We start from the raw sequence: 26,199 nt of genomic DNA on the forward strand, positions 1-26,199 counted from the left end.
GCGCAGCGTCCGGCCGGGGCGCGCTGCAGTCCTGCCCTGCCCGCAGGGCCGAGCCCTCCGGCGGGCGCCGGGTCCTGGGAAACCTGCCCCTGGCCCGGGTGGCGGGGCGGCTCCTTCCTCCGCCTCGTGGGCTGGGGAGAGCTAAGGGCCTTTGTGCGGGTGGGACAGAGGCTGGCAGGTAACTTGCTGCTCGGATGCTGTTGCCGCCTGCCGCAAAGGCCATTGATCTGGCGCTGAAGCATCCTCGCTGAGGGCTGGCTAAAGCGGCCATCTCGGCGCTGCCTGGTTTTCTAGCACCCAAGTGCCCTGCATTATGCAGCTTCTTGGTCCTGAGGCAGACCAGGGTAAAGCTGAGCAGTTGCTGTCCCTTACGGATCACCTGCAACCACATCTCCCCCGGCCCAAAATGATGATGCTTTATTAACGAGCACCTTTCTGTTGCTTTGCTTGTGCTGGGCATCTTGCTTAGCCACAAAGCTGTATCCCTTCTGATACTGTCTTGATGGAAAGCCATAGTTGGATACCACGGTTTTGGTGCCCGGATTTATCTGCAGGGACTGGCGATGCAGTCAGATCTTGCTTTGAGCTGCGGTTGCAAACCTTAATCCAGAGATCATCTTTCTTTGGTGTTCTTGTGACGTGATGACACTTGCAGGACTGTAGAATTGGAGCAGGTTAAATCTGAGGAGTTCTTCATCAAACGAGCTAACCTTCAAGTTGAAATGTCTAGGTAATTTAAGATGGGGGGGTGGGAATCATAATGCAGCTTATTTCTTATGAGTGGTCTAGTTTTAATGATGTGTTACTAAATGATGTGAACTGTGTTTATCTTGAAAATGCAGATTTGAGCTCTTGTTGATGTAATACAAATATGCTTTTGTCTGTGATGATTTTTTTTAATGGGTTTGTGTTCCGAAATCAACACTAAATTCTCTTTTCTGACAGGTATCGTTTATTTCTCTTCCTTATCTCCATAGTAATATGCTTTGTTGTGACCAAGTCCTTGCTGCTGACCTGCTGTTTGCCCATCTTTCTAATGGGTATGAGGTACTACTTCAGTAGAAAAGTTATCCTCAACTATCTCGATTGTGCGCTGCATACGGACATGTCTGATATTGAGCAATATTACATGAAACCACCAGGTGAGTATTAATTCCACGGAGGGAACATTCACCAAATTCTGCTCATGAAAAAAATGGCAGTTTAATATCTTTTCTCATGTCAGCAACACTGAAAAATCTGAAGTGGCTAGAATGCAGCCTGAAGGTAATGTATGATTAAAAGAGCAATCCTAATCTTTAAGAGGGGTATACAGCCCATGGAGACTACAGGCCCCAGAATACAGGACTCTCAGTTGCAACAGCTTTATTCAGTAGCTGGGATCGTGGGGAGTCGGTGTATCCCGACACTTGTCATCTGCTTGGGCTGCACATTCATCTTAGTGGTTGCTGCAGTCTGTGCTATTTCATGCCAGTTATGTGCATCCCTTATATCAGGCTCTTTGCAAGTTGTCCATGCATCCCACAGTTGACAGCAGCATTCAGGCTGAGGGGAGGGGGGGAGGGGGAGACGGAAGGAATTTTAACAAAAACATATAGAGGAACCCATTTGCATACCACAGTGTTGGGTTTGGGGAACCAGACATTTTAGTTGGTCTGCACATCTTCATGTTTCGTTCAAGAAGAACTTCCAATAAAGCAAGTGTCTGAAGATGCACAAACCAGGTGGGTAAGGGGATATTGTCTGTATGCATTTATATGTAGGTGTGTGTAAATATTTGTAACTTTTGCATATTTGTTATTTTATTTGTTATGTAATCTTGCTGCAAACATATCTGAAACACTCACTGAAAGTGGGCTGCCACAGGAACTTGTCAAAGAAAAAAGGAAAACCTGTCAAAAGGATTTTGTCAATGTCTGTTGTACAGCTCTGGCAGGAACCGATATATGGCGATGTTTGGGTGGCACCTGAAATCAATAATAATAAAGGCTACTAGGAGAGGAAGGTTAATAATAGCTCCATAATTCTCACTGATTATTAGTGCTTTCTAAATCAAAGTAGTTATTGCTACTGTAGCCCTCTCTAATGCTACTGGACATTTTTAGACAAATAACATATAGTACAACAACCAAGCACACTTCCTTTATTTGTTTCCAACTTACATTCTTAAATTCTCTTGCAATTCTATTCATCCTCTACTTGAAGAACCAAGATATCTTAAAGCAATTAAAATCTTTCCCATCCAAAGACAGCATATGGTTTACATGGATGTTATGCTTAATTTTACAGTGTCCGATTTGAACAGGAAAGCTCAATATCTTTAGCATTTTAGACATGGGGGGATTTGGCGTAGTGTGTATCATTAAAAAATTGAACTTCATTATAATTACTGCCTTTAAAATAAGAGGGCTCTTACTGAAATGTTTTATTAAACTATACTTGTAGTTATAAAGGAAAGGAACTAGTATAGGATCTTGTGCAGTTTTTGTGAAAAATAATCTATAACTCTTCCAGCGTGAAGGGTATAATGTGATTTGACAAGTGTTTATAACTTCCATCAGTGCTCATGAATTATGTGGTAGAAACTCAAATTATAGATTAAAATAAACATATTTATAGCATTCATATCTACAGAAATGCATTCAAATGAACATAAGAAATTTTAGTAAGCTGCTTTAGGTCAGTAAGGGAAACATAATCCAATTCCGTTGCATTGACACTATGACTGAGAGAGGTCTGACTTGCAGCATTATGCTCTGCTTTTATTTGGTGACATACCAGGCCAAATCCAATTTTGGAATAAGCCAGTGGACTTCCCGAGTGGTTCAGTCAGTTGATCAGAATTTAATAAAGGGTAGCTAGGGTTCAGGTACGTCAGATTTGTTGTATCAACGGTGCTTGTTAAAGGTTTCTTCACATAGCAGAAATATTAGGCAGCTTGGCACAAGTCGCAGTCTGTGCTGAGGAGAGCACAGACCAAGACTGCAGGTCACAAGACTGAGGGTCTTTGGTAATGGCAGTTCGTGTAAGCTTCATCGTACGGTGCAGGAGCCTTCTAGACTTCCTTACCTCTTCAGTCTGGAACCAGAGCTTAGAGCTACCTTGCTTCTATTGGCATGAGAGCTGAATTCACTTCTCAGCTTCAGAGCTGAACAAGGTTGAATTCACTCCTCTCCTAAATCCATGCAGCTTTCAGTTTCAGATTCCTTCTTTGCAATATGGATTGTCAAAACAAAGCACTTACCTTCTCAAAAAGAGCTGGAATCTGGTAAGCTTTTTGAGATGTAAAGCCTTGGTGGATGTCTGCAATGTACCAAAACAAATGGGTCAGTTTGTCCAACACGCAGACATTATGGCTATATGGTAATTTCCAAGCACACACACATGCTGTATTCCTGATGATGTATAACTGGAACACAAGAAGATGATATCAGTGCTGTCAAACGGAATATTCTGGTTCTCTCAGTTGCTGGTTATTGCTACAATATGTACAGCGTGAACAGGCAACAGTAGGATTCTGTATACAGAATCAAAACTCGTGGCAGAAGTGATATCTTTTAGTAGAGTAACTAGATATTTGCCAAAAAATGTCTTTTATTTGCAAGTTTTTGGGCACAGGCACCCTTCATCAGGCATAGGAGATTGCAAAGATTGTAAAAGTTCTCCTACGTAGAAATGAAAATTCATATGGATTTTGTGAGGTTTATAAAGAAGTATGTAGATAATTAGCATGCTGCTTTTTATAAAAAGATGTGTGATTTCTCATAAATTTCCCAAGGTCATCAGTGTTATCCACCAGAAGTATTTGCAGCTAAGATTGTAATGAATTATTCAGTTTAAAGTTGGGTTTACATGCCTTTAAATTCCCACAAAAATATTCCTACTTCATCATCAATCTCTTACCACTTTCTCAGCAGGTCTGGAGGACATAGTGTCATTGTAACATTTTGGGGAGAAACAAAAATGAAATGCCTAGACCTCCACACTAAAATATCAGTGCAGATAAGCATTAAGACTGGGAGTCTCAAAAGGAGTAGGGTGGTTAATTCCTATTGAATTTAATGGGAGTTGGAACAGGCCCTTAGGGCTTGTCTACACGTGGATATTAATGTACTGTAATAAACCCTGGTGTGCTTTTTGCACTGGAGTTTATTGCTCTGGGAAGATCATTTGCACGTGCCCAGGATCGCAGCACGTTGAGCTGAGTCTGAGCAGCCCCATCAGGCAGGGGGGCTGCTCTCCCTGGCTCAGTGTGCTGTGGAGGGGCTGGCTGCCTGAGGGTCCTTCAGTGCAGGGCTAGGCATCGGGCAGCCCCCACACTGAAGCACCCTCGTGCCCCAGCCAGCCGGGGCAATGTCTATACATTTACTGCTGAGGAGTTTTTCACTCTGCAGCAGGATAGTCCTTGTATTTACAAGTGCTGTGTTGCTGCAGAGTGAATTAGTTAACTCCAGCCTAATACGGGTGCACATGTAGAAAACAAGAAGTTTACTGCACAGCTAATTAGTCTGCTGCACAGTAAACATCTCATGCAGATGTGCCCTTAGATGGCCTTGGAAAATCTGTATTTAAGTGCCTGACATTTTGGGGGGCGAGATATAGAGGAAATGGTATTTCTGTGGGGGATTAAGAATGCTTGCTCATTTTTACTTGCAGTGATGCATGCAAAATGGGGTGGATGGCAAATCTTAAGGTCTAGAACAGAGGGTCCCAAACTTTTTACGCTGCACACTGGCAAATCGCGGACTGAAAGTGACTGCGGACCAGCAGCGACTGGCATGCTGTAGGCAGGCAGCCAACCCTTCCTTGTACTCGGTATTAAAAAAGGATTGGCTGCCAGTCTGCAGTATGCTGGTCATTTCCAGACTTCCGGTCCAGCAGCCAACCCTCCTGCAGACCGGCAACCAACCCTTCACGGCCCAGGGGTTGGAAACCTCTGGTCTAGAACAGTGGTTCTCAACTTTTTAGACTCAAGGCATCCCTCAACAGGCTCGAGGCAGCCCTTGGAAAATGCTAGCTCATTGTTTTCACTCATCTTGCGACTACAGAGTAATACTAGAGCAATTCTGTTGCCAAGAACTCAGAAAGATCACAGCAAGGGAGCATGTTTTAGCGCTGTGGATTCCTATTTGAAATCTGTGGCCAAGTCCACACGAGCAGGGGCATGCCTTTGCAGCACGCCAGATATTTTTTGCCACTATTTTGTGCCGCAGTGCCCGCCCCTGCCTGTGTGCTTTCCAGTAACATGCATTGTCCTGCTGCTCCATGTGCTGCAGGGGGGTGCTGACTGGGGCAAAGGGCTGGCAGAAGTGATATCTTTTAGTAGCCCTATTTTTGGCAAATATCTAGTTGCTCTACTAAAAGATCACTTCTGCCAGCCCTGTGCCCTAGTCAGCACCCCCCTGCAGCACATGGAACAGCAGGGCAATGCATCTTACTGCTGACTAGCCCCTGCACTGATGCACACTGTGCCCCAGGCAGCTGTGGAGGGGCTGGCTGGGGTGCAGTGCGCCTCGAGACAGGAGCAGCCAGCCCAGGGCTCCCTACTCCCTCGTCTCCACGTGTCTCAGCGTGGGGGCTCCACTGCTTAGTGTGCTGCTGGTGGGATGGGGGGAGAAGGCTCGCTAGGGCACACAGTGCCTCAGCTTGAGGTTAGCTGGCAAGCAGCCTCTGCACTGAGGAACCCTGTGCCCCGGCCATCTGGGGAGTGACACGTGCAGATGGAGGAGCAGGCAGGCCAGGGCTGCCTGGTCCCCTGTCTCCATGAGCTGTAGAGCCCCCATACTGAGGCACTCTGCACCCCAGCCAGCTGTTCCCTGGCTGGCTTGGGCACAGTGTGCCTTGACATGGGGGAGCAGGTGGCCCTGGCATATTGTGCCCAGCCAGCTGCTCTGCAGCTTCCGGGGCTGCACAGTGGAGCCCCTGCACTGAGGCATAAGGAGATGGGAGCAGGCAGCCCACTCCCCTGTTTGGAGGCACTCTGTGCCCCAGCCAGCTGGGGGGAGGTTGGCTGGGGCACAGGGTACCTCAGTGCAGGGGCTCTGCATTTGTCTCAGTGCACACCACTTTGGCATGGTTTGCACTGCTTGTATTTCAGGTTTTTTGTTTTTTGCTTCCGGGAAATTCCAGTAGCAAATTTTGCCTCAGTGCTGCAAATCAACACCACCGCACACTGATTAACATGCAACGCTTGTAATTTGTGGCACCGCAAAGATGTTTTCAGCACCACGAGCCACACATGCATGACCATCTGGATCCAGCCTCTTGGTTTATGTTGTGAATCATGTTTGCACACCTAACAGTGCTAATTTTGCTTGGCACCCTTGAAAGGATGTCAAGGCACTCTGGCTGAGAATCATGGGTCTAGAATCAATGCTGATTACGCTCCCATTTTGATCTTGACTTTGGGAAGAGAATTCGTTTATTGTTTGTAGTGCAGTGGCACCCACGCTTCTGCAGTAATGGCCCTCTTGCATGATGAAATGTACAGACTTTGCATATTTGGCATATGCTTGCAATATATGGCAAAAACTTTCAGTGCAAAGCTGTGATCATGGGCAGATGAATAGTTCTACTCTTGTAAAAGAAGAGCCTTCCAGTCTAGTAGAATTCCCTATGACTTTCATCTGTCTGCTGTATTTCATGGTAGATGGAAGGTAAACCGGGTCAGCTTATCCTCAATAAAACAGGGTTAGGTAGCTCAGTTTTGCTTCACTGACTGCATAAAAGGAGAGGATAGACTAAACAGTTGCTACAGATGAGCAATATTTCTCTCTGCCCTTAAAAACGTTCATCCCCATTATAGTTATGGTAGCAAAACTGTTAACAATGATTCATATGTTGTTCTGACATCAGATTACACAGTTTACAATCTATAGACCACTTCTATGGGCACCGACAAGATGGGATGTAGTTCCCTGTGGGATTTGGGTGATGAACATAGGTTGCCCTGAACTCGCAACTACAGTAAGGAAACTTAGCAAGGCATTTTTGTTGCTGCTTCATGACGTTTGTTGTCAATACATTGCATTCTCAGCATGTGTTGGTGACCTGTGTGTGACTGGCTTGTTATTTTCCTTTTTACATTATTTGATAGAATGACTTTCTCTCTGCAACATTAGTTTCAAAATTATCTTCATCATAGGTTTAAATTTTCTGTGAAGCTTCGCATACCTAGGGGTGGATTATGGATAAACAGGTAATACTTTTTTTCAGGATTTAGATTTTGCAGAAGCAGATTTGGCAGCACTCCCAGGTTTTTTTTTCTCAGTTCTTTCTCCTGCTCCCACCACTTTAAGCCAAAGATCCATCAGGTTCTACATGCACACTTAACCAGAAGTGCATAAGCAGTCTGGTTGACTTGAAATCTGACTTTGACCATAATGGGTTTACTTACATCGGTGGTTCTCAACTGTTTTAGGTTTAGCTCTTAGTTTTCACTTGTTTTTTAACTACAGAAAAATATTAGAACATTTTTTTTCTGTTTCAGAGAGCTCCGAAAGACCACAATCGGTGACAGTGGTTTTAACATTATGGATTCCTATGTGAAATCTCTGGGTTTATCTTGTGAATCATGTTTGCACACAGGGTATGTAGCACCCTGGGTCACCTTTGAAAGAATCTCAAGGTACCCTGACATCTCAAGGCCACCACAGCGCCCTGGTTGAGTGTCAGACTTTACACATTTAAGTACTTTGCTGGAGTGGTGCCTTAGTGCATGCAAACAACTTTTTAAAACACCCATATATACTCTGAGTAATATGGCATTTCCAATAAAAATGTGAAGAGAAGAGCATGTCACTTTTGAAATGGGCATAACATGCAAATTCTATCATTAACTAAAAATGATGAATTGTGGAAACTATTAGATAAGTGTTCATTGTTAATTGTGAGCAACTTGGACACAACTGGATTAAAGAAATTAATCTTTATTGCCTTTCAGGGAATATTAATGAGCTGAATTTTAAGTATTGATTAACCTTGCATTCCTGAGTAGATAAAAGGAGAGGTTATTTGCATTGTTGTTAGAAATGTTCTCAATCTCGTGTTGGGACATGCAGGGCCTGTGGTGTAAATTCTTTTTAAATCAGGTGTTGTAGTGGTAAGAAACTAATTTGCAATGTAGCCCTGTCTCTTGTATTTCTTACTGTAGCTAAGATATGTACAAAAACCCCTCCAGCTGTGCACTACTTTTATGGTACAACAGTTTTGTTGCCTAATCAATTATACAGTGTCTCTCTAAGCTTCTGTCACAGTGTTGTTTTGTGCATTTTTGCAGTGGCTCGTGTATTAGACTGAAAGAGTCTTCAGGGATTGAGATCTTAAACTGCAAAAAAACTGTGGAAAAAGAAGTAATCACAACTGATATAAAATGGTCGGTTTTAAGATGAGTAGATTTAGACTTTCTTTCTCTCTGTATTTGAATACTGGATTAAATGGGTTTAATCTGAAGTTTATTTTGGATACTTGGGGCCTTTCTTCACACGCAGTTTCCCCTAATGTAACAAGGCATATTTTAAACAGATTTTAGTTACAGATGCGAACAAACTCTTTCAGTTAAACAAAGCTTATTTTAGATTAATTTAAATTAAAGCGGAAGACGTTTAATCTAAACTACAATAAGGTACTATTTTGATGCAGGAGTTTATACTGGCTAACTCAGTTCAGTTAAACTGGTTTCACTATTCAGTCGCAGATGTTTAGCTACATCGAGGTAAATCTAGAGGACCTTCGGTCAGATGAACGTGGGCTGGGTTTCGCTTTTGGGTTATAGCCAATGGGATCATTGGATCCCTCTCATAGGATTACCTGTAGATCTGAAAGGAAGACTTACCCCTGTAACTCCAGCAGACAGTTTCAAGCTGGGAATCTTGAGTCAAGGAAGGAGTTTCCTGGTAACTGTGAATAAGGCATCCAAACCTGGAGGAAAGTGGGTGGATGACAAATGCCTCCAGCACTTCCTGTTGGCTACCCCACTCATTGTCCTCAGTCCTACTCGTAGGTCCCTAACTCTCTCTGTGCATTGTACAGGTTGCTCAGGAGTCCAACTCAAGGCTACAAAGCATCATGGCACACTAGTGCCTTTGTGGATCAGGGCTTTCTTTCTGATCTCTGGGAGTTCAGAGCTGGGTCCTTTCATTCCAAATGAAGGGCCCTATCCTGGAAACATTTGCACGTGCAGGTATCCCTGTTGAATTAACTGGAGCTGCTTGGAGGGAGAAGGCTTTGAAGGATCAGGTTCCATAGTGGATACGCTGTATTTCAGTATGTGAGTCCTTTTGTATTGGGGATTTAAATCCTTTGAAATATTTTGATGCACTGACAATATTTGCCTGTCACAGGAGATGGAAGTAGTGACATTAGTAGTTGGAGATGCTCGACACTTCCCGTTTAGTTGCTGATAACTCTCCCATACTTAGAGAAATATGAGCCCCAACATTTTGTCTGGCCTAGCCTGGTTAATTTGTTTGACAGATTTCAGCCAAAATTGTTCCACTATTTCCTGGAATGAGATAAGGTACAAATGTGTTTTGCCCACATTGAAAATTGGTTGCAGGGTTTTTTTTTTTTTGGTTTTTTTTTTTAAATTATGATATAAAATGTTCTGATGTATTAGAGGATAACTGCCATAGTCATCACACCTAAAACTTTGGCTGCCCTCTTGGTGTTCAGAAATAAACTCTGACATAGGGATTGAAACACAGTAAAATTTAAAGTTGTCTGATAGGCAGTAAAGCCAGTAGGAATATTGGTGGTCTTCAGGAACATGCAAGCTGGGCAAACATGAATGAGTACATGCAAGCTGGGCAAACATGAATGAGCTGTATTCTTAAGCTTGCCTATTCCATTTTTAACTGCAGACTGAGTATTAAAGTACGTAAACCCCTTCTCTTGGATATGTGCATCCATAAGCCAAAAGTAGATCTCCCTTTATGATTCACGAGCTTGGATGACTTTCTATGTCAAAAATAGATCAATTAGATTAAATAGATACACTAGAAAGCATATTATAAAGGTAATATCACCTATTTTTCAGTGTCATTAGAAAATCTGAATTAAAACACTTATAGTCTTTACATCTCCATCTATCCATATACGTACAAATATAAACATCTATGGCTATAGGGAGATAATTGAATATATTGTAACCATGTAACTGTATTCTCATCTTTTATAACAGTAGATAGATGCAACAGTAGATGAGCTTCTTGGATAAATTAGTAGTGGGACGGGTTGGATGTGATGTTTTTGAAGTGATGATGAGCCATATACATTGGTATTCCAAAGTTTTAAATACCCCCAGCATGTACATGTATATCATTAATTTGCAACACCGGAGGTGACAAGTGCTATAAATTAGACATCAGCATAATGAATCTGGCAAAACATCCAAACTCAATAGACTTACGGACATTAACATGAAAATGGGTTTTTGGTTGTAGCTGTGTTAATCTAAGGACATGGGCAGGCAAGGTTCTTTGGGTAGATGTGATATCTTTTATTAGACCAATTGAGAATTTTTTTCCAACTACTTATTTGATCTAATAAGAGATATCACATCTACCTAAAGAACCTAGCCTGCCTTAATGTGAAAATGGCATTTTTCTTCATTTTTCCCCATATTTGTTTTTATTGGGCTTAGAGTAATTGAAACCATTTTTTTTTTCCTAAGAATTTTTTGATGTTTCGGCTTTGTCCAGAGCATATTGTTAAATGTCCTGGAATGGGGATATGGACATATTGCCACAAGCATGAAGTTGACTAATTAGTACTTTCTTTCAGCACTGCTTTCCTCTTCTCACCTGCTATCCTAGTGGTAAGATCTTTTAAGAAAAACTGTTGTCTCAGGTTTAGGCTCCTGGGCTAAGATTTTCAAAAATAGTCAGACTTGGGCAGCTGTATATCTGGCAAAGGTTTCAAAAGTACTGAGCACTTTTGTTGAGACAGATTGCTGGATTTGGGAATATAGATTTGGGCTCCTAGTTAGGCTTGGGGAAAAATTATTCCCCCTAAGAGCTAGATTTTCAAAAGTATTTAGGTTTCTAAAGATGCAAATAGGCACCAAGGGCAGTTGCATCCATTGAAGTACTTAAGCACCCACAAGTTGGATGCTGCAGCACCTGACTTCTAGGTGCCTGGCCCCTGGAGCAGTTTCCAAAGCCTCTGAAGAACAAAGCAAAAAGCCACCTGGAACTAGCCATGGAGAAACACTGAGCACAGGGGAGGTGTAAACTTCTCTTCTTCTCTGGACCGTGGCTGTCTGAATTGGGGCTGTGGCAGACATTTTCACCCACCAAGGATCCAGAGCTTGGAATCCTTTCCTGCAATTGGGTTTTTGCAGCTTTTCATACAGAGATCTGAGCAGAGTTTACTCCATCCTGTTCAGCCTGGCAAGGGAGCCATTACAAATCTCTCCCAGCCTTCCAGCACAGTGTCTGAAGTACCAGGCTACGGGTCCTTGCCTGACTCACTGCTCTGCTGTTTTGCTCCCTGTCCTATCTGCTTCTGTTCTGCCTTCCTCTCCCTCCTGTCCCTTTCTGGCATGCAGGCTGCAGGTTGGCCACCCCGAGCTAAACTGTGTGTGTTGTAGGAGAGGAGAGAGACACCCTTTGCCATTAGGTTGAAGTTGGGCCACTGTATAGAAGGGAATATGAGACTGAAAGGGCCAGGAAGACAGCTCAAGGGAGAGCACAAGTCTGTAGCCATATGGAGGGGTCATCCTGGATTCTGATCACTGCTCTCGGGATCATATCCATTTTATCCAGTGACTGTTTAATATCTTCTTCTCAGTGTCTCCATACCACACTTGACCATTTTATTACCTAGACTTGTGCTCATTTATTGTACTTTGTGATGTCTTCCATTGAACGTGTGCCTTCAAGCAGCAGGCATTGCAGCAGGTGTTGCAGCCTGAGGCTTTGTGCCACTGTTGCAGGTGGTTGAACCAATACTATTTAATATAGGAAGCCAGAAAGCTGCCAAAATAAGTGGTCTGAATTACAAAAGTGTTAGACACCCAGCAGTTTCTTCAGTCCCAGCAGTGACTTCAACAGATGATACTGGGTATAGACAGTTGAAACAACTGTATCGGTATCAAAGGATACTGGTATAAGGTGTCATGAAGTAATGTTACAGCTACAGTAGTAATCCACACATACCAACACCATTTCAACTTTGACTTTGTTTCATTCTGGGTTAAAGCTGCAGTAATTTAGTTCACTTGTATTGCTCCAGGATCACACTTTGAAAGTGTGGGAAGTAGTGATGGCGAATCAGTGGTTAAGGATTGAGGTGGTTATTGGAGAAGGCCAATACAGGTTCATGCTGGGGAAAAGTGCCAGGGATCTGGTCTTTGCAGTAAAACAGATGATAGAGGAATACAGGGAAGGTTGTAAAGATACCCATTTCATTTTTATCGATTTGGAGAAAGCGTACGATCATGTGCCCAGGGGGGAAATATGGGAGTGTTTAAGAGTAAAGGAGGTGCCAAAGAAATCTCTCAGAACCATCAAGGACGTGTATTAGAAATGTACATCGAAAGTAAGGAGCAGTTCAGGAGAGACAAAGAGTTTTGAGGTGAAGGTGGGCATACATCAGGGGTCAGCTTTGAGCCCGTTCCTGTTTGCAGGCATGATGGATGTGCTTACTGAACAAATGAGGAGAAGGCCACCCTGGAATGTGGTGTTTGCGGATGACGTGATCATTTGTGCTGAGAGTTGAGAGGAAGTGCAGGCTGGATCGGACCAATGGAGAGCTTTGCTAGAAGGAAGAGAAATGAAGATAAGTTGATCCAAAATGGAATTTAAGCACTGCGACTTATCTGAGGTACCTGATGTTGGAAATGTGATAATGGAAGAGAAACATGTTTGCAAAATTGACAAGTTCAAGTATCGAGTGTCAGCCTTTCAGCAGAATGCAGAGTTAGATGAAGAGTGACGGGACAGTATCAGTGAAGCTAAAGAGGAAAGTCTAAAAGATGTACGTCCAGCCCTGTTGTGCGGAGTGGAGACATGGCCCCTGAAGAAAACTCAAGAAAGGAAACTGAATGCAATGGGTGTAAGAACGCTTTGATGAATATGTGGAGTGATGATGATGGATAAAGTGAGGAATACTTGCACCAGAGGGCTGGTGAAAGTAGTGGAGGAAAGTAAAAATGAGATGACTGGCATGGTATGGACATGTTCAAAGGAGTCAGGAAGAGTACATGGGAAGGGAAGTTACTGGAATGGCGCTACCAGGGAGAAGGGGAAGAAGACTGAAGATGAGATGGGGAGAGATAGTGGAGAAGGACCTGAGAGAGAAGGAGCTGAAAGAAGAAAATATGCACGAGGGAAGCCGGTGGAGAATCAGGATCCGGAACATCACCCTGTTTAGATGGGACAAGCAAGGAAAGAAAAAGAAGTGTTGCTACAGGATCATGCAGATCTAACAGTTGATGTAACAGCTGATGGTGCCCTTGAGTGGCACCTTCCCTTCCCCTTTAAAGCAGTTGTAAGGTTTATGTGTCTACAGCCACTGTTACTTTTGGAAAAAACAACCACTGTATGAAATGCTACCTGCTCTTTGTGGTTATCCTCCAACACACATTTTTTTGTGTTGCGGTGTTGGAGACCTTTTTAAAAATCATACTAGGTGCATATTTTGTGATGCATTGCCAAGCGTAACCCTGGTCTTATGCTGAGGAGAACATAGAGGGTTATCTGGTTCTGTAGCTAGCAGACAGTGTGAAGTTGTTCTTGTGTGTGGTTTTTTTAAGCCCTACGAAATGAAGTGGGAAGGTCCATCAGGAGAGTGCTCGGCTCCTGGCTCCCCCTAGGCACAGATGGGGTAAACAACACTGGGACTGGGGGGGGAGATGTGGGAGGGAAACAGTGCCGGGACGGGGAGTGGGGGGAAGCAGTGCCAGGGGCCTGGCGGGCGAGGGAGAGAGACATGAGGGGGAAGCAGGACTGCAGACCTGAGGGTGGGGGGTGGGGAGGGAATTGTAAGAGGGGAGGAGCACCAGTCCCCAGTGCTGCCTCCCCCTGTGTTTCCCCCGGGCATCGCCCCAAGCTGGGTGCAGTCCTGAGCTCCACACGGCTGAGAGCTGTCCCCCACTCCCAGACAATGCCTCCTTTCCCCCACCCCACCAGAGCCCAGGCCTCACTCCAGTGCCCCTTGCCAGTCTGGAGCTGGCACCCAGGGGAGTGTGGCTCCTGCAGGGGGGCAGGAACACCCTTGGACTGAACTGCTCTCGTTGGGAGCAGATTTGCTCCTGACAAGGGCATGTGTGTAGACATACACTTGGGGGCACTTCAGTGAGCATTAATTGCATATGTAGTTGTGCCTTGTATGTGCAATCATAGGCTTTTTTGCTAAGCACTGGCAGCTGTGGTGTTGATTATAGCTTTGTTACATTACAATAGTCTGCCAGTAATTGGATCACCAATAAATCTCATGTAGAATCAGAACAATAACTACTGTATTGGTAGTGACTTCAGGATAAATCAATATTCATGTTCTGACTGATCTTCTACCTGTTCTTTCCTCCGACTAATAACTTCCTGATTATACACTGCAAATATGTCCCACTTTATGCTATGGGTCACTTGCATGTCTCAATTCTAGAATCTGTTAAGCTTTCTTGTGGTATTTTCCAGCAAGTTTCTTTGGTCTAGTTCTTAGATTTCCATAATGATGGTCTTTCCTTCCAACATTTCCTTAGGCTCCATAGGCTTCTCTCCATTATGGAAGTTTCCTGAAAAATACATTTCCCTTTAATTTCATCCTCTTATTAATGCCATAAATAATACCTTCCCCACCTTAGACTTACTTGAGGGTGCTTCTCAAAACTTTTATATAGGGAACAAAAGCATCCAGAGATGCAACTGCTGCCATTCTGAAAAAGTGAACAATTCCTCATGCCGCAAAACCAAACATGTCTGTAATGCAAAACCAAGAGGTCTAGAAGGAATTAAAACCTGCATTCTTCCAAGCATAAATCAGCTGCTAATAAATGGCTTAGGAAACCAGTTTGCTCGCGTAGCAGCCAGCCTCTTATACCTTTCAGTAAAGCATTTGAGTTATGTGGATCAATGACCTGATCCAGTCTGGTAGTTCTCTGAGAATTACGGTCGGAACCAAGAAGAGAGTAAGAGGGCACATGAATAAACTGTGGAGCTTATTGCTCTGCAGTTTATTGCTCCCAGGAAGCTCCTGGGCCTGTTGGTGATATGTATGCCAGACTGCAGCACATTGAACTGGGTTGGAGCAGTCCTGGTGGGCAGGAGTCCAAGGGGTCAGTCTTCCAGCCTGGGCCTGCTCCAACTGGGCTCAGTGTGCTGCAAAGTGGCTGCTGGGTCATGAGGATGCCTTGGAGCGGGGCTAGCCAGCAGTCAGCTCCCCCACCCCACTTCATGCACCAGGCAGCCGGCTCAGTGTCTACAGATACGCTGCTGCACACTGATAAGCTCTGCCTCAGGGTAGTACTTGTAAATACAGGGTAGTACTTGTAAACTACCTGGCTGCAGAGTTTTGTTTTTTTTTTTCGCCCATTTTGTGCTTCCTAATAAGGGCTCACATGTAGACACCGAGACCTTTACTGTGCAGTTAATTAGCCACCTGTGCAGTGAATACTTCATGTAGATGCACCCAGAATAATGTAAATTACTGCTCCAGGCAAGAATGATGAACAGATATATGAATTACTTGTCAGGGTATCCAGTCCAAGTACTTATTATCCTGGACCGTTCTTGGTTCATAATGGCAGCATGGCCAGAGGGCAGTGGGGTGTGGGTGTGTGCGCATACATGGAACAAACTAATGTGAGAACCACTGCGTAACTCCTCCAGTGGGGTTCTGGGGAAGATTCAGGATATATCGTCTTTACCAAGATTTAAGTAATTTAAAATATAAAATTTTTCATATTGCAAACAGTTGTGGAACACCTGCCATTTGCAGGTACTGATCCAGAGGTGGGCAATTATTTTGGGTGGAGGGCTGCTTAATGAGTTGTGATGAACTGTCAAAGGCTTCACAGGTACTCCTGCCCCTTGACTGTTGCCTTGCCCCCTTGTCACCATCTTAGGACATGAAGTTCCACCCCCTAACCCCTGATCTTTGCCACCAGAAGTCCCTCTCCTTACCCCCCCAATACTTCTTTTTTTTTGGGGGGGTGTCATTTTAGAACCAGAAAAAAAACCAAACCATACATTAAAAGTCAAACGCACACTAGAACATATTTTAATTTGATGACAAAAATATTTTTGTCATGATTTGTGTTTGCACACTATCCACAGGTGATTGCATAATAACTGAAAAATAAAGTCTTAGTCTTATATATTGTGTGTGCATGGTGGGGTGTGGGTGTGTGTGGTGGGGTTTGTGAAGGGGTGTGGCTGTGTGTGGGGGGCATAAGGTATGCTGGGGTGGATTGTGGGGGCAGGATGTGGGTTTGTGGGGGGTGGGTACCCCATGGTGCAGCAGCAGGCGGGGTGCTTAGGGCACTCTGGCCTGGCGAAGTGCAGCTCTGGCCAGTGTTGCACATAGCAGCGCGGTGCGCAGCCTCCATTGGGCAATCTGTATCGCCAGCACTCCCTGCCATTCACACTCAGCCCCTGTGCTCACCAGGCACTGGAGGGAAGCCCCACACTCTGGAGCCGGCTGGCTTCCTCGCCCCACAGGGGAAGCGCCTTGGACTTCCCTCCCCTGCTGCACAGCCGCTGGGGGACGGTAACTGGCTCCAGCGCCTGGGGCTTGCCTCCCATGTTCGGCAGGTGCGGGGGCTGCACGCGAGTGGCAGGGAGCCTTGTTGCAATGTGTAGTGCTGACTGGAGCCATGCCGTGCTGGGTGCCAGCACCCCGAGCGCCCCTGCCTGCTGCTGCCACAGCCTCCAGGGGTGCGCTCCCATAGGGGCTGTGTAGAGGCGTCCCCACACCCTGCCCACCCTCCTCACACCCACATCCCACACACCCAAGCTCTGGACTGCCGCTGCCCTCCGGGTGCAGGCTCTGCGCTCCAGCTCCATACTTCCACCCAGCTGCAGCCCTGCCCCTGCTGCCTGCCTACCTGCTGCCAGGAGCCAGCAGGAGACTGGGGAGCGGCACCAGTCCCAGGGGCTGCCGCCGTGGCAGCAGAAGCTGTGCTGGTTGGGCTGGGCCCTTGGGCCCATGAGGGTGGGAGTGAGGTGCAGTAGGGTATGTTTGGGGCTGTGTGTACACATGGGTGCCTCACTCCCACCCTCGTGGGCAGAAGGGCTGGGTGGGATGCAGAAGGGTTGGGGAGTGCCGCAGGCCAGATACAAATGTTTTGCAGGGCCGGATCCAGCCTGTGGGCCATATTTTACCTGTCCCTGTACGAATCCATCAAAATACTAACGGGGCTTAAAGGTGCATGGTTAAAGAGCAAACCATTGAGAAAATAAGTAGGGATGTGAATGGTTAAATGCTTATCTGTTTACATTTTGATAACCAGCAATACTGGTTATTATTTAGCATGGGGCAGGGGGCAATCTGGCAGGGAAGGGAAGCAACGCAGTGCCTCTGAAGGCAGCAGGGGAGGGAGGTGGGGACTGGTATCTAGTACAGTGGGGAAGCTGTGAGGGGCCCAGTCCTCCTTGTGGCAGTGCAGCCCCAGCCCCTTCTCTGCTGCGTGCAACCAGCTGGGCCTGGGCTCCGCAGACCCTGGTGCAACCACGTGCAGCCCTTTCCCCTGGGCAGGTAGCGCTAGTGGCAGCCGCAGGTGAGGGCCTTTCCCAGTTAGTTGTTATCAGTTAACCATTATCAGCTAACCGTTTAACCAATAACATTAGGGGGTACTCGATTATATCATTATTTACATTGCTAAAAATATGCCTGATACTTAGTTATTCTGTATTCATGTGCAGTTTACTGGCCCTCCCCAAATGCTCCATGAATGTAACTAATAGTACCAGAATTTGTTAAATCTTTAGTTATAGCGTTTTTAAAAATGCTGTGAAAGAGAAAACCAAGGAAGGCTGTTATGTTAAGGAAAGGGTGATTAATGAGAGTTCGGGTATAAGGAATACAGTATGCAAACTATTTAAATGATGTATTGTTAAAATGTTTTTTCAGTGTTCTGTTTGCAGTGGCAATCCCATGTGCTTAATGGCTAGGGAAAAGATGCGTCTGGTTTTGTTTCACAAAATGCAGATGCTCAGAAAATCGTGCACAACTGTGTCTTTCCGTCTTCTGGCTTTCACGTAGGAATAAGGCACAGAGAAGTTCTAAGCTGCTTTTCTTATTGGAGCTCTGAGCAACATCAAAGCATCTGAACAATTGCTTACAAAGTGAATGTGTTTTTTCATGGGTAACTTGAAGAGACAAAGAGGATTTTTATGAAATGTTCTGAAAAATATTCATTTCAGAGTTGAGATTTGAAGTATGAGAAATTTTAGCTTCCAGACCTCAATTGAGCAAAGCATGTATAGGCTTGCTTAACTTAATCACATGCTTAAATCCAGTTGTTTCTGGGGAGCTAAGCACCTGCTTAAGTGCCTCTTTGAATAGGCATGGGATTACTTCTGACCTTTAAAATAGGCTTCCCCTTAAGAGCATTGCCGAGTCAAGGCCAAAATCTGCAGGCATTTTCCATTTTTTTTGGACAGTCTGTGACAAATGGAAGATTTGACAAGAAATCTCATCTCTGTGTGAACTATTCACAGCATTTTTACTGTGTGCTGAAATAACCATATCTTGATGGCTCCCTGGGTATTCTTATTGGATGCCCTGAGATGAGTTTATTATCTCTTTAGGGAAAACACAGGCACTGGTGCACCAGAAGAGATGATTGTTCCAGCTTGTCCCGTGTCTTGTCCTCTGACTGTGGCTGGTCGGTGGTGTTCATTCTGCCACGATGAAGCATCAGGAGGCATCACGGCATCGAAGCATGTTTTGGGGCAAGGTGAAGCTCTCTGATTGCCCCTGACCAAAAAGGCAGTGCTGCAGGTGGGTCTGGGAAAGTCCTCCAGACCCCAAGCACTATACTATTTTTGCTCAGATTGATGAAGATTAGTTTTTCTCTGAGCTAGAGCAACTGCCGATGCTAATCTCATTCAAGAGTGTAATCCTCTTTCAGCTCTTGCTAAACTACCAGCCTTGGCTGTCCTGGGAATAGAAATTTCACAGATTTAAAAAGCGTTTTGTTGCACCACCTCTAACGTACTGCCTCTTCCGTTCTGTGGTGCATCTTGTGTTGGGTGCCATGCTAAGGTGTGATGCCTTGGCTGTTCCCTGTACCGCCTCAGTCGTTTTCTATACCTCTTTCAAATCCTCACATAGCTTGATTGATCTTTTAACCTGAGGGCACAACTAATGGAAACCTGGCAATATGCAGTTTGTTTCTGGATGCTGGTCTATAAACACCAGCAGAAAGTTGTGAATAAGTTGAATTAGATTTATTCAGTGACCTCTTGACCAGAACAGCCTGGTCCAGTAATTTGAACATGTGGCAAAGCAGTTGTTCTCATTTTTATGTATGGAGATTAACATGTGTAATTTTCATTTAGAGTTAATGCATGATACAGCCTGGCCTGTGCCCAGCCTGACAGATGTTCCTGTGCTTATGGAAGCAGAATTCTCTTTTGAAACCAGAATTAAATAAATAGGCTTTTTTTTGCCTTTCCTCAGAGGGATGCACCAAGAATGAATTTGGCCTCGTGTTCAAAGAAAAGTACAGAAGCAATGATTCATGCCCAGGCCTGGTTCTGCGCTGCACTACATCAGTCTTGCACTGTCTTCACTCTGTTGGCTCCATGGGAGTTGCACCAGAGTAAGGTGGAGGTGACTCAGGCCTGCACTTTTCAGAAAGCTGGTTCAGTGGCTCCTTGATATTCTCTGGTGCCGTTGCAGAGATGGAGACAGAAATGCTTGATGATGAAAGATGGTTTTTTGCTTACATGAGTTACAGAATCCATTAATGCCATAACAATGCATGTGATGCATTCATAACATAATGCAGTGATGCTTCACTGCATGATTGATACTGTAATGCTCCTATTCTTAAGTTGTTGAGAAAACATACTGGGCTAAATTCAGCTTCATACTACGTAGGTGCATCATCTCTAAGGTAGTTGTATATCAGGGCTGAATTTGGCAGTGCATTAGGTTTGAATGTAACAATCCCCCCCAGAGACTAAGTGTTTACAGTGAATCCAGGGAAGTAGGAGGACTGCTGTTAAGAGGGGTTCGATTACAGCTAAGAGCTGAGATATCAGCATGGCTGGGAGGGGATAACCAAGGAAGGATGTTACAGGTAACAAATTGCCTTTATAATAGTCTCTCCTTCAGATCTTGGGTATTCTCCCAGTGACACTAGTCAAACTATGTCCAGCAGTGTAACTGGGAGTTCTTAGCGGGCCCCGACAGCCTGCTCATCAGAAGTGCTACCACTCCCAAGTCCCAGGAAAGCCAACAAGTGCAGGTGCTCAGCACCTTCAGGAGTGAGGTTTTGAGAGGCCTGGGTTTGCAGCTGGACGTGAGGCAATAGATATGGCAGTGCTCCTGTGTTACTTGTTTTATTTCTATTTATCATCACCAAGTGAGTGCCACGTGCTGTAATTAAGGCTTGCACAGCCTGCCCCTCTGAGGCCTGGCAGCTGTGGTCTCCCGGGATTTTTGTTTTCCTTGCTTCTGTCATGATTTAAGTTATTATTGGGAGTTGTTTCAGCATGCTTAGCCAATCTCAGCCCCATCTTCTGCAATAGCTTATTCATCAGTGAAGCACGCTTAATGTACTTGGCTGCATGCATCATTGCCAGCTTGTTTGCTCCACAGTGGTACAGGGACTTAAGAATGGAGGATCTGTGGCATAAAGGATCCTCAAGTATTTGCACCAGAATGGAAGTAGGGGGCTTGTGGAGCAGTCAGACTGGGGGACAGGGCGCAGCTGCCAAAGGAGGTGTCAGCTGTCATGACCAGGAACCCCAGCCCTTCAGCCACTGCCAAATTCAGAGCCTTGTGCCCTCACTTGCTGCATAAAACTGGCAGCTGCAAAGCAATGGAAGTGGTAGCCTGGTTCTTGGTGATGACATCTCTATTGCAACAGTATCCTGTCCCTGCTCCACTCTGCACTCAGTGTCCCCAAGCCTTCACCCTGTCGCTTCAGGATGCAATCAGGTATGCCTCTAGGAAACGGGGATCAGAGTGGCGCTTATCATGGTGTTTTCCACCTTTCCACCAGCATCAATTTAGTCTTTCCCATGTTCAGCTCATGCCATCCACTCTTCACTAGGCAAAGAGCCTTGTGGTGCCATCTTTATGACACCGTTGATTTGCTGTAGAGCTGATAGCTGTGTTTCACTTCCTCCAAGTGAGTTATATACCTGTTGAAGGGGAGGTAGGGCAGTACTGATCTTTGCAATCACTACAAGGGCAAAGGCCCTTGGGAGGAGAAGCGGCTGACTAAAAATTTTCAGATTCTGGCGTGAGAGGAATGATACGACCCGTTCTAGGAACAGCGGACAGAGGGCACTGAAAAACAAGTCCAGCTATATGCCCTTCCAAGTGCATTTCAGCAGACCCACCTTCGTGTTAGGTGGTACTGCAGATACAGGCGTGACTCTACAATGTGAAAAGGGCAAGCTATAGGGCATAGCTAATTTTAATCATCAGCCTAATTAATGATTGTGTTCCCTAGGGAATGTGTGTATAGAGAGCAGTTGTTGGAGTCCTGAGCTAAGGGCCAGAAATAGAAAAAAAATATTCATTTCCTGGTTTGACAATTGCTGCATATGGACTGATTTTTTATTTTATGATTTCTACTGAGTCTTTGCCTTGACTCTTTTTTCTGCGTCCTTTGAGTAGTACCTCCTTCAAGATGGTATCAGAGAAGATCTAATTCCCCCTCACCCATGTAGCTGTCTCCAATGGATTATTAGTAAAACAGGGACCTGAAGGTGGGAAACATCTTATCATGTCGTCTGTTCCTAGAAAGGCAGCATTCTCCTTTCATTTGGTGTTTTTGCCTGAAAGCAAACAAGCTAGAATACAGTGCATATGGTTTGCATTTGTGTTTTAGATTTAACAAAATATAGCAAATTCTCTCTCCCCCCCAGTGGGTCATTAGGTATAATGTCTAACAAAATCCCTGACACGTACAAGAAAGAGTTAGAAGGCAACTAAATACCAGTTAGGTTAAATAGTGAGATAAAGGCTATTCTGGTCAGGGTTCTTCTCTGTGTAACTATGCAAATCTCTATTAATAATGGCTATTGTTCATCTAGCATCTGTTGCTACAGTAGGTAAGAGCCCAATTCAAAGCAGGTTGAAGTTAGTGAAAATCTTCCTCTTTAACTTATTGGTGGGGGAGTAACGTGTTATATGTGAACTTCAGTTTCATGGTGTGTCTCCTGGCTGTGCCTCCTCCTCTTATTCACTCAGACTCGAGTATCTTGCACATTTTTGTTTTCAGAGTTGACAAGGTACCATGAGTAACATAACTGACATCCAGTTAAATGAGGCCAACAACAAAACACGTTGGGGGCCTTCCTTTGCCTTCCTTAAAGTCACTTAGCAGAGAGAGGTAATTATCCAGATAGTCTGAAGTCAGTCAGGGCAGGGTGGCATCTTAGGGCATTTATCCACATAACCTGTCCATCCCGCGACACACCAAAGATCCTCTGCTTCGGAGCAGGTTTGATTAATCCACTCTGCCCTGCACGCGAGCTGATGCAAACTGTGCTGTGCCGCATGCAGTAGTGTAAGTGGTGAAATGCGTGTCGGTGTACAGAAAATGGCAGTGTTGTGCTTTTACACTAAAGCACGTCCGATGTGTTCTTGTTCAAATGCGCGCTGCTGCCATTTTCAAAGCACCGACATGTTTTTTGCCACTTAGACAGCTGCATGCGCCACCGTGCCAGGGGCTTTTCAGAGCGCCCACTGCTGCGGTGCGTGCCATGTGTACAAATGCCTTTAGAGACTAAATGTTTCAGAGAGGAATGCGCTGTCTGCGGCAACATCCTACTTTGTTGGATGTTGTGAATGGACTCGTAGAAAGCAAGATCCCTAAATGGAAGGGCATTTTAATATGAAAGATAAGGAGCACGCTAATTAACACGCTCCAGTAGACTTGATTAATCAAGTCTGCTCCAATGCGCTGTAATTACAGCATGTTGGAGAAGCCCCCCGTGCATGTACAGGCACCCTAAGGTGCCACCTTCTGCCTTGAGTCAGTCGTGAAAGCCATTGTGGTCTGTGGAAACAGAGTTGGAGTTCTGATGTTCGTAGGCCTAATGTTTATCCTGTTGTGCTTGTTACGATTTTTTTCAATATGCCCAATATGTCATTTATTTATTTATAAGTAACTTGAATTAGATTGAGGCATAAACAATGCTTTAGAATAACCATTTCAAATTTACGTGTGGCCCTTATCTTCAAGCTATTATAAACCACTCTGGGTGCATCTACACGTGTGCTTTAATGTACAGTAGCCTATTTACCGCGCATTAAAGCATCATGTAAACAATTGTGCTATTACACTAATGCACAGTAAAATAGGCTCAGTTAAGTGGCACTTAAACCATGCACATTTGTTACTGTGTGTTAAGGCAGCCTAATGCTCATTTGTTTAGTACCTCATGTTAGAGGTACTAAAGTTAATGCACGTTAGGAAAAGCACCTTAATGAATGTATAAACAGGCCCCCTGTGAGTCTCATTCATGCCAGCAGGCTTACCTGACTAAAGGTGCGGATGGGCAGTATTTTTCAGGCAGGGGCTAAACTGACCACGCTTGGGTCAGCTGCACATGGCCCCATAAGTGCCATACTGGGTCAGACTAATGGTCCATCTAGCCCAGTGTCCTGTCTCTGATAGTGGCAGGGGTGGATGTTGTACAGGGAGAACATTGAACCAAATATCTCTGGAGTGATCTATCCCCTATTCAATACCCTCCTTGGTGTTCGTCATTTATTAGGTTATAGATGCTAGAAGAAACTTCTCCAACTGTTCTGTTCAATAGGCATTAATAGATCTATCACCCATGAATTCATCCCATCCTTTTTTGAACCTGGCTGTGCTATCTGCCTCCACTCCCTCCTGTGGCAATGAATCCACAAGTTAACCATGCATTGTGTACAAAAGTACTTTTTCTTAGTTTTAAACCTGTCACCTAATTTCAGTGGTTGCTCCCTAGTTGTAACGTGTTATGTGTAAGCCGTCTTTTAAATCAGTGATTCTCAATTAGGGTGCCACATCATCCTGGGGTTCCTTCAGATCCTCTCAAGGGTGCTGCAGGCTGCCTCACTGTTAGGTGTGCAAGCATGATTTGCAAGAAAAACCCAGAGATTTCAAACAGGAACACATAGTGTCAAAAGCATTGTGCATTTATACATGTGTTCTGGGAAGGTATGGGGGGAGGGGCAGCGCTTTAATTAGAGTGGCTCTGACAGCATCTCGCGTATCAGCATCCCTGTGCTGAAAAATGGTAGTGGTGCCACTTTAAAGCTAATCATACGAGCTTTAGTTAAAGCATCCCCACTGCCAATTTTCACCACGGGGACACTGATTCATGAGACATTGGAGCCTGCTGGAGCGCAGTAATTGCTACGGCTGTGTGAAGCTTCAGGTGCTGATTCAACCTGGAGGAGATTTAGCCTGATTCAGTAGCTGAATCCAAATTGAATTGGGAGACCAATAAAAGGTTTGAATTGGTTCAAAGCTCTCCAAATCGATTTGGAGATTCGGGTGGTTCACGCTTACTTCAAGTGGGGGGGCTGAAGGAAGGGTGAGAAAACTATGGAGGACCCCCACCAGGCCCCAGCCCTCTTCCACCCCCATGGCTGCCCCTCCCGGCCCCAGCTCTTTTTTTTTTTTTTTTTTTTAAATTCAGCACTCACCAGCTGCTGCAGCGGTCGTCAGGGCTTCTGGGGGCTTGTGGTACAGCCCCCCATGCAGCTTGGGGCAGTGGGGTGCAGCAAGGATCACGCACCGCCTGGCAGCAGCCAGTGAATCCGGAGCTTTTTTTAAAGCCAGGAGCTGCAGCTGGGAGAGTGGGCTGGGGATGGGGGCTTGTGGCAGAGGCCCCCCCATGCAGCGCAGGGCAATGTGGGGCAGTGGGGATTCCCCCCTGCCTGGCAGGAGCCAGTGAGTTGGGGGCTTTTTTTTTTTAAGAGCCAGGAGCTGGGGCCGGGTGGGGCAGCCACTGATGGGGCTGGGAGAGTAGGCGAGGGATGGGGCCTGGCCAATTCAGCAGCGACTGAATCTCCAAATCAGATTCAGCCGAATTGATTTGGGGTGGTGATTTGAATCGCTGTCCCACGAATCGGCCAAATCCGAAGCAAATACTAGCCACTTCACACAGGCCTAGTAATCACCATGCTCCAGCAGACTATTAATTACAGCATGTTGAAGCAGCCTCACTTCTCGTGCATAGGCGCCCATTCTGACTTGCTGCAGCCTTTGAGTTCTTTGCAACAGAAATTACATTTCTGTAATCAAAAAACAAAGCTAAGAGCTGCCATTTTCTAAAGGGTGCATTGGGTCTATGGAGGGATGCCATGAGTCTAAAAAAGTTGATGACCACTGGTCTAAATGAGGATTTAGTTACATGGGCTGCTTACAGACATTAGAAGAGGCATCGCGTTAGTTAGACCCAGCCTGCCCAACATCTATATAGATTGGACGTTTTAAGGGGCTTTTTTGGCACTTTTATCTAATAGCTAATTGAATCAGCTTTAGATAAAAGCACCAAAAAGTGCTGCTGAAGCACCTGATCTATACAGATGCTGCAGAGCTGGGTTGAACTAATGCGCTGTCTCTTCTGGTAAAGCACATTTTTGTTTTGGGTTTTGTTTTGGGTTTCTTAGCATCTGTAAGCAGCCTTTATGACTTTATCACTTACTGTTTTTTAACAGTAAAAGCACACGTTACAGTAGAAGTGGCACAAATCTGAACATTGTATTGTTCACTTGAATAATGCATAGCTAAATTTCATACTCTCCAGAAACCAATGAATTTGCCTTATTAAATTTGTACAGGATGGTGGAAAGCAGGCATTAACAATGTACATTTAGATAGCTCACTTAAGGAAAAAAAAAAAGCAAAGTTTATTTTGTAAACTAATAACCAAAAGAGCTGATTTTAGCAGTTGTTTTCTGGAACCGGTATGGGGAAGAAAGATTCTTGATGTAAGGTAAACACATGCAGGGTAGATGGATTTGGGATTTTTTTTTCTTTCTTTTCTTTGCTTTTTTTAATGCCTAGCA

General features: G+C 44.9%; 1 protein-coding gene across 2 annotated transcripts in view; it reads left to right on the forward strand.

Annotated features, from left to right (window-relative positions):
• Nucleotides 1-199: 199 nt before the first annotated feature.
• The window catches only part of NAT8L (N-acetyltransferase 8 like), a 48,796-nt gene continuing 22,796 nt past the window's right edge, over nucleotides 200-26,199 (forward strand). The window contains exons 1-2 of one of the 2 annotated variants that reach the window (XM_019553267.1): nucleotides 200-730; nucleotides 978-1,142. In XM_019553267.1, coding sequence (XP_019408812.1) covers nucleotides 1,037-1,142 — 106 coding nt within the window. In that variant the 5' untranslated portion in view covers nucleotides 200-730; nucleotides 978-1,036. Of the gene's footprint in view, nucleotides 731-977; nucleotides 1,143-26,199 lie in introns of those variants that run through there. The other variant, XR_002104340.1, reaches the window with a different exon arrangement.

Source organism: Crocodylus porosus, unplaced genomic scaffold (assembly GCF_001723895.1).
Source record: "Crocodylus porosus isolate Cpor-Errol unplaced genomic scaffold, CroPor_comp1, whole genome shotgun sequence".
NCBI classification, from domain to species: domain Eukaryota; kingdom Metazoa; phylum Chordata; order Crocodylia; family Crocodylidae; genus Crocodylus; species Crocodylus porosus.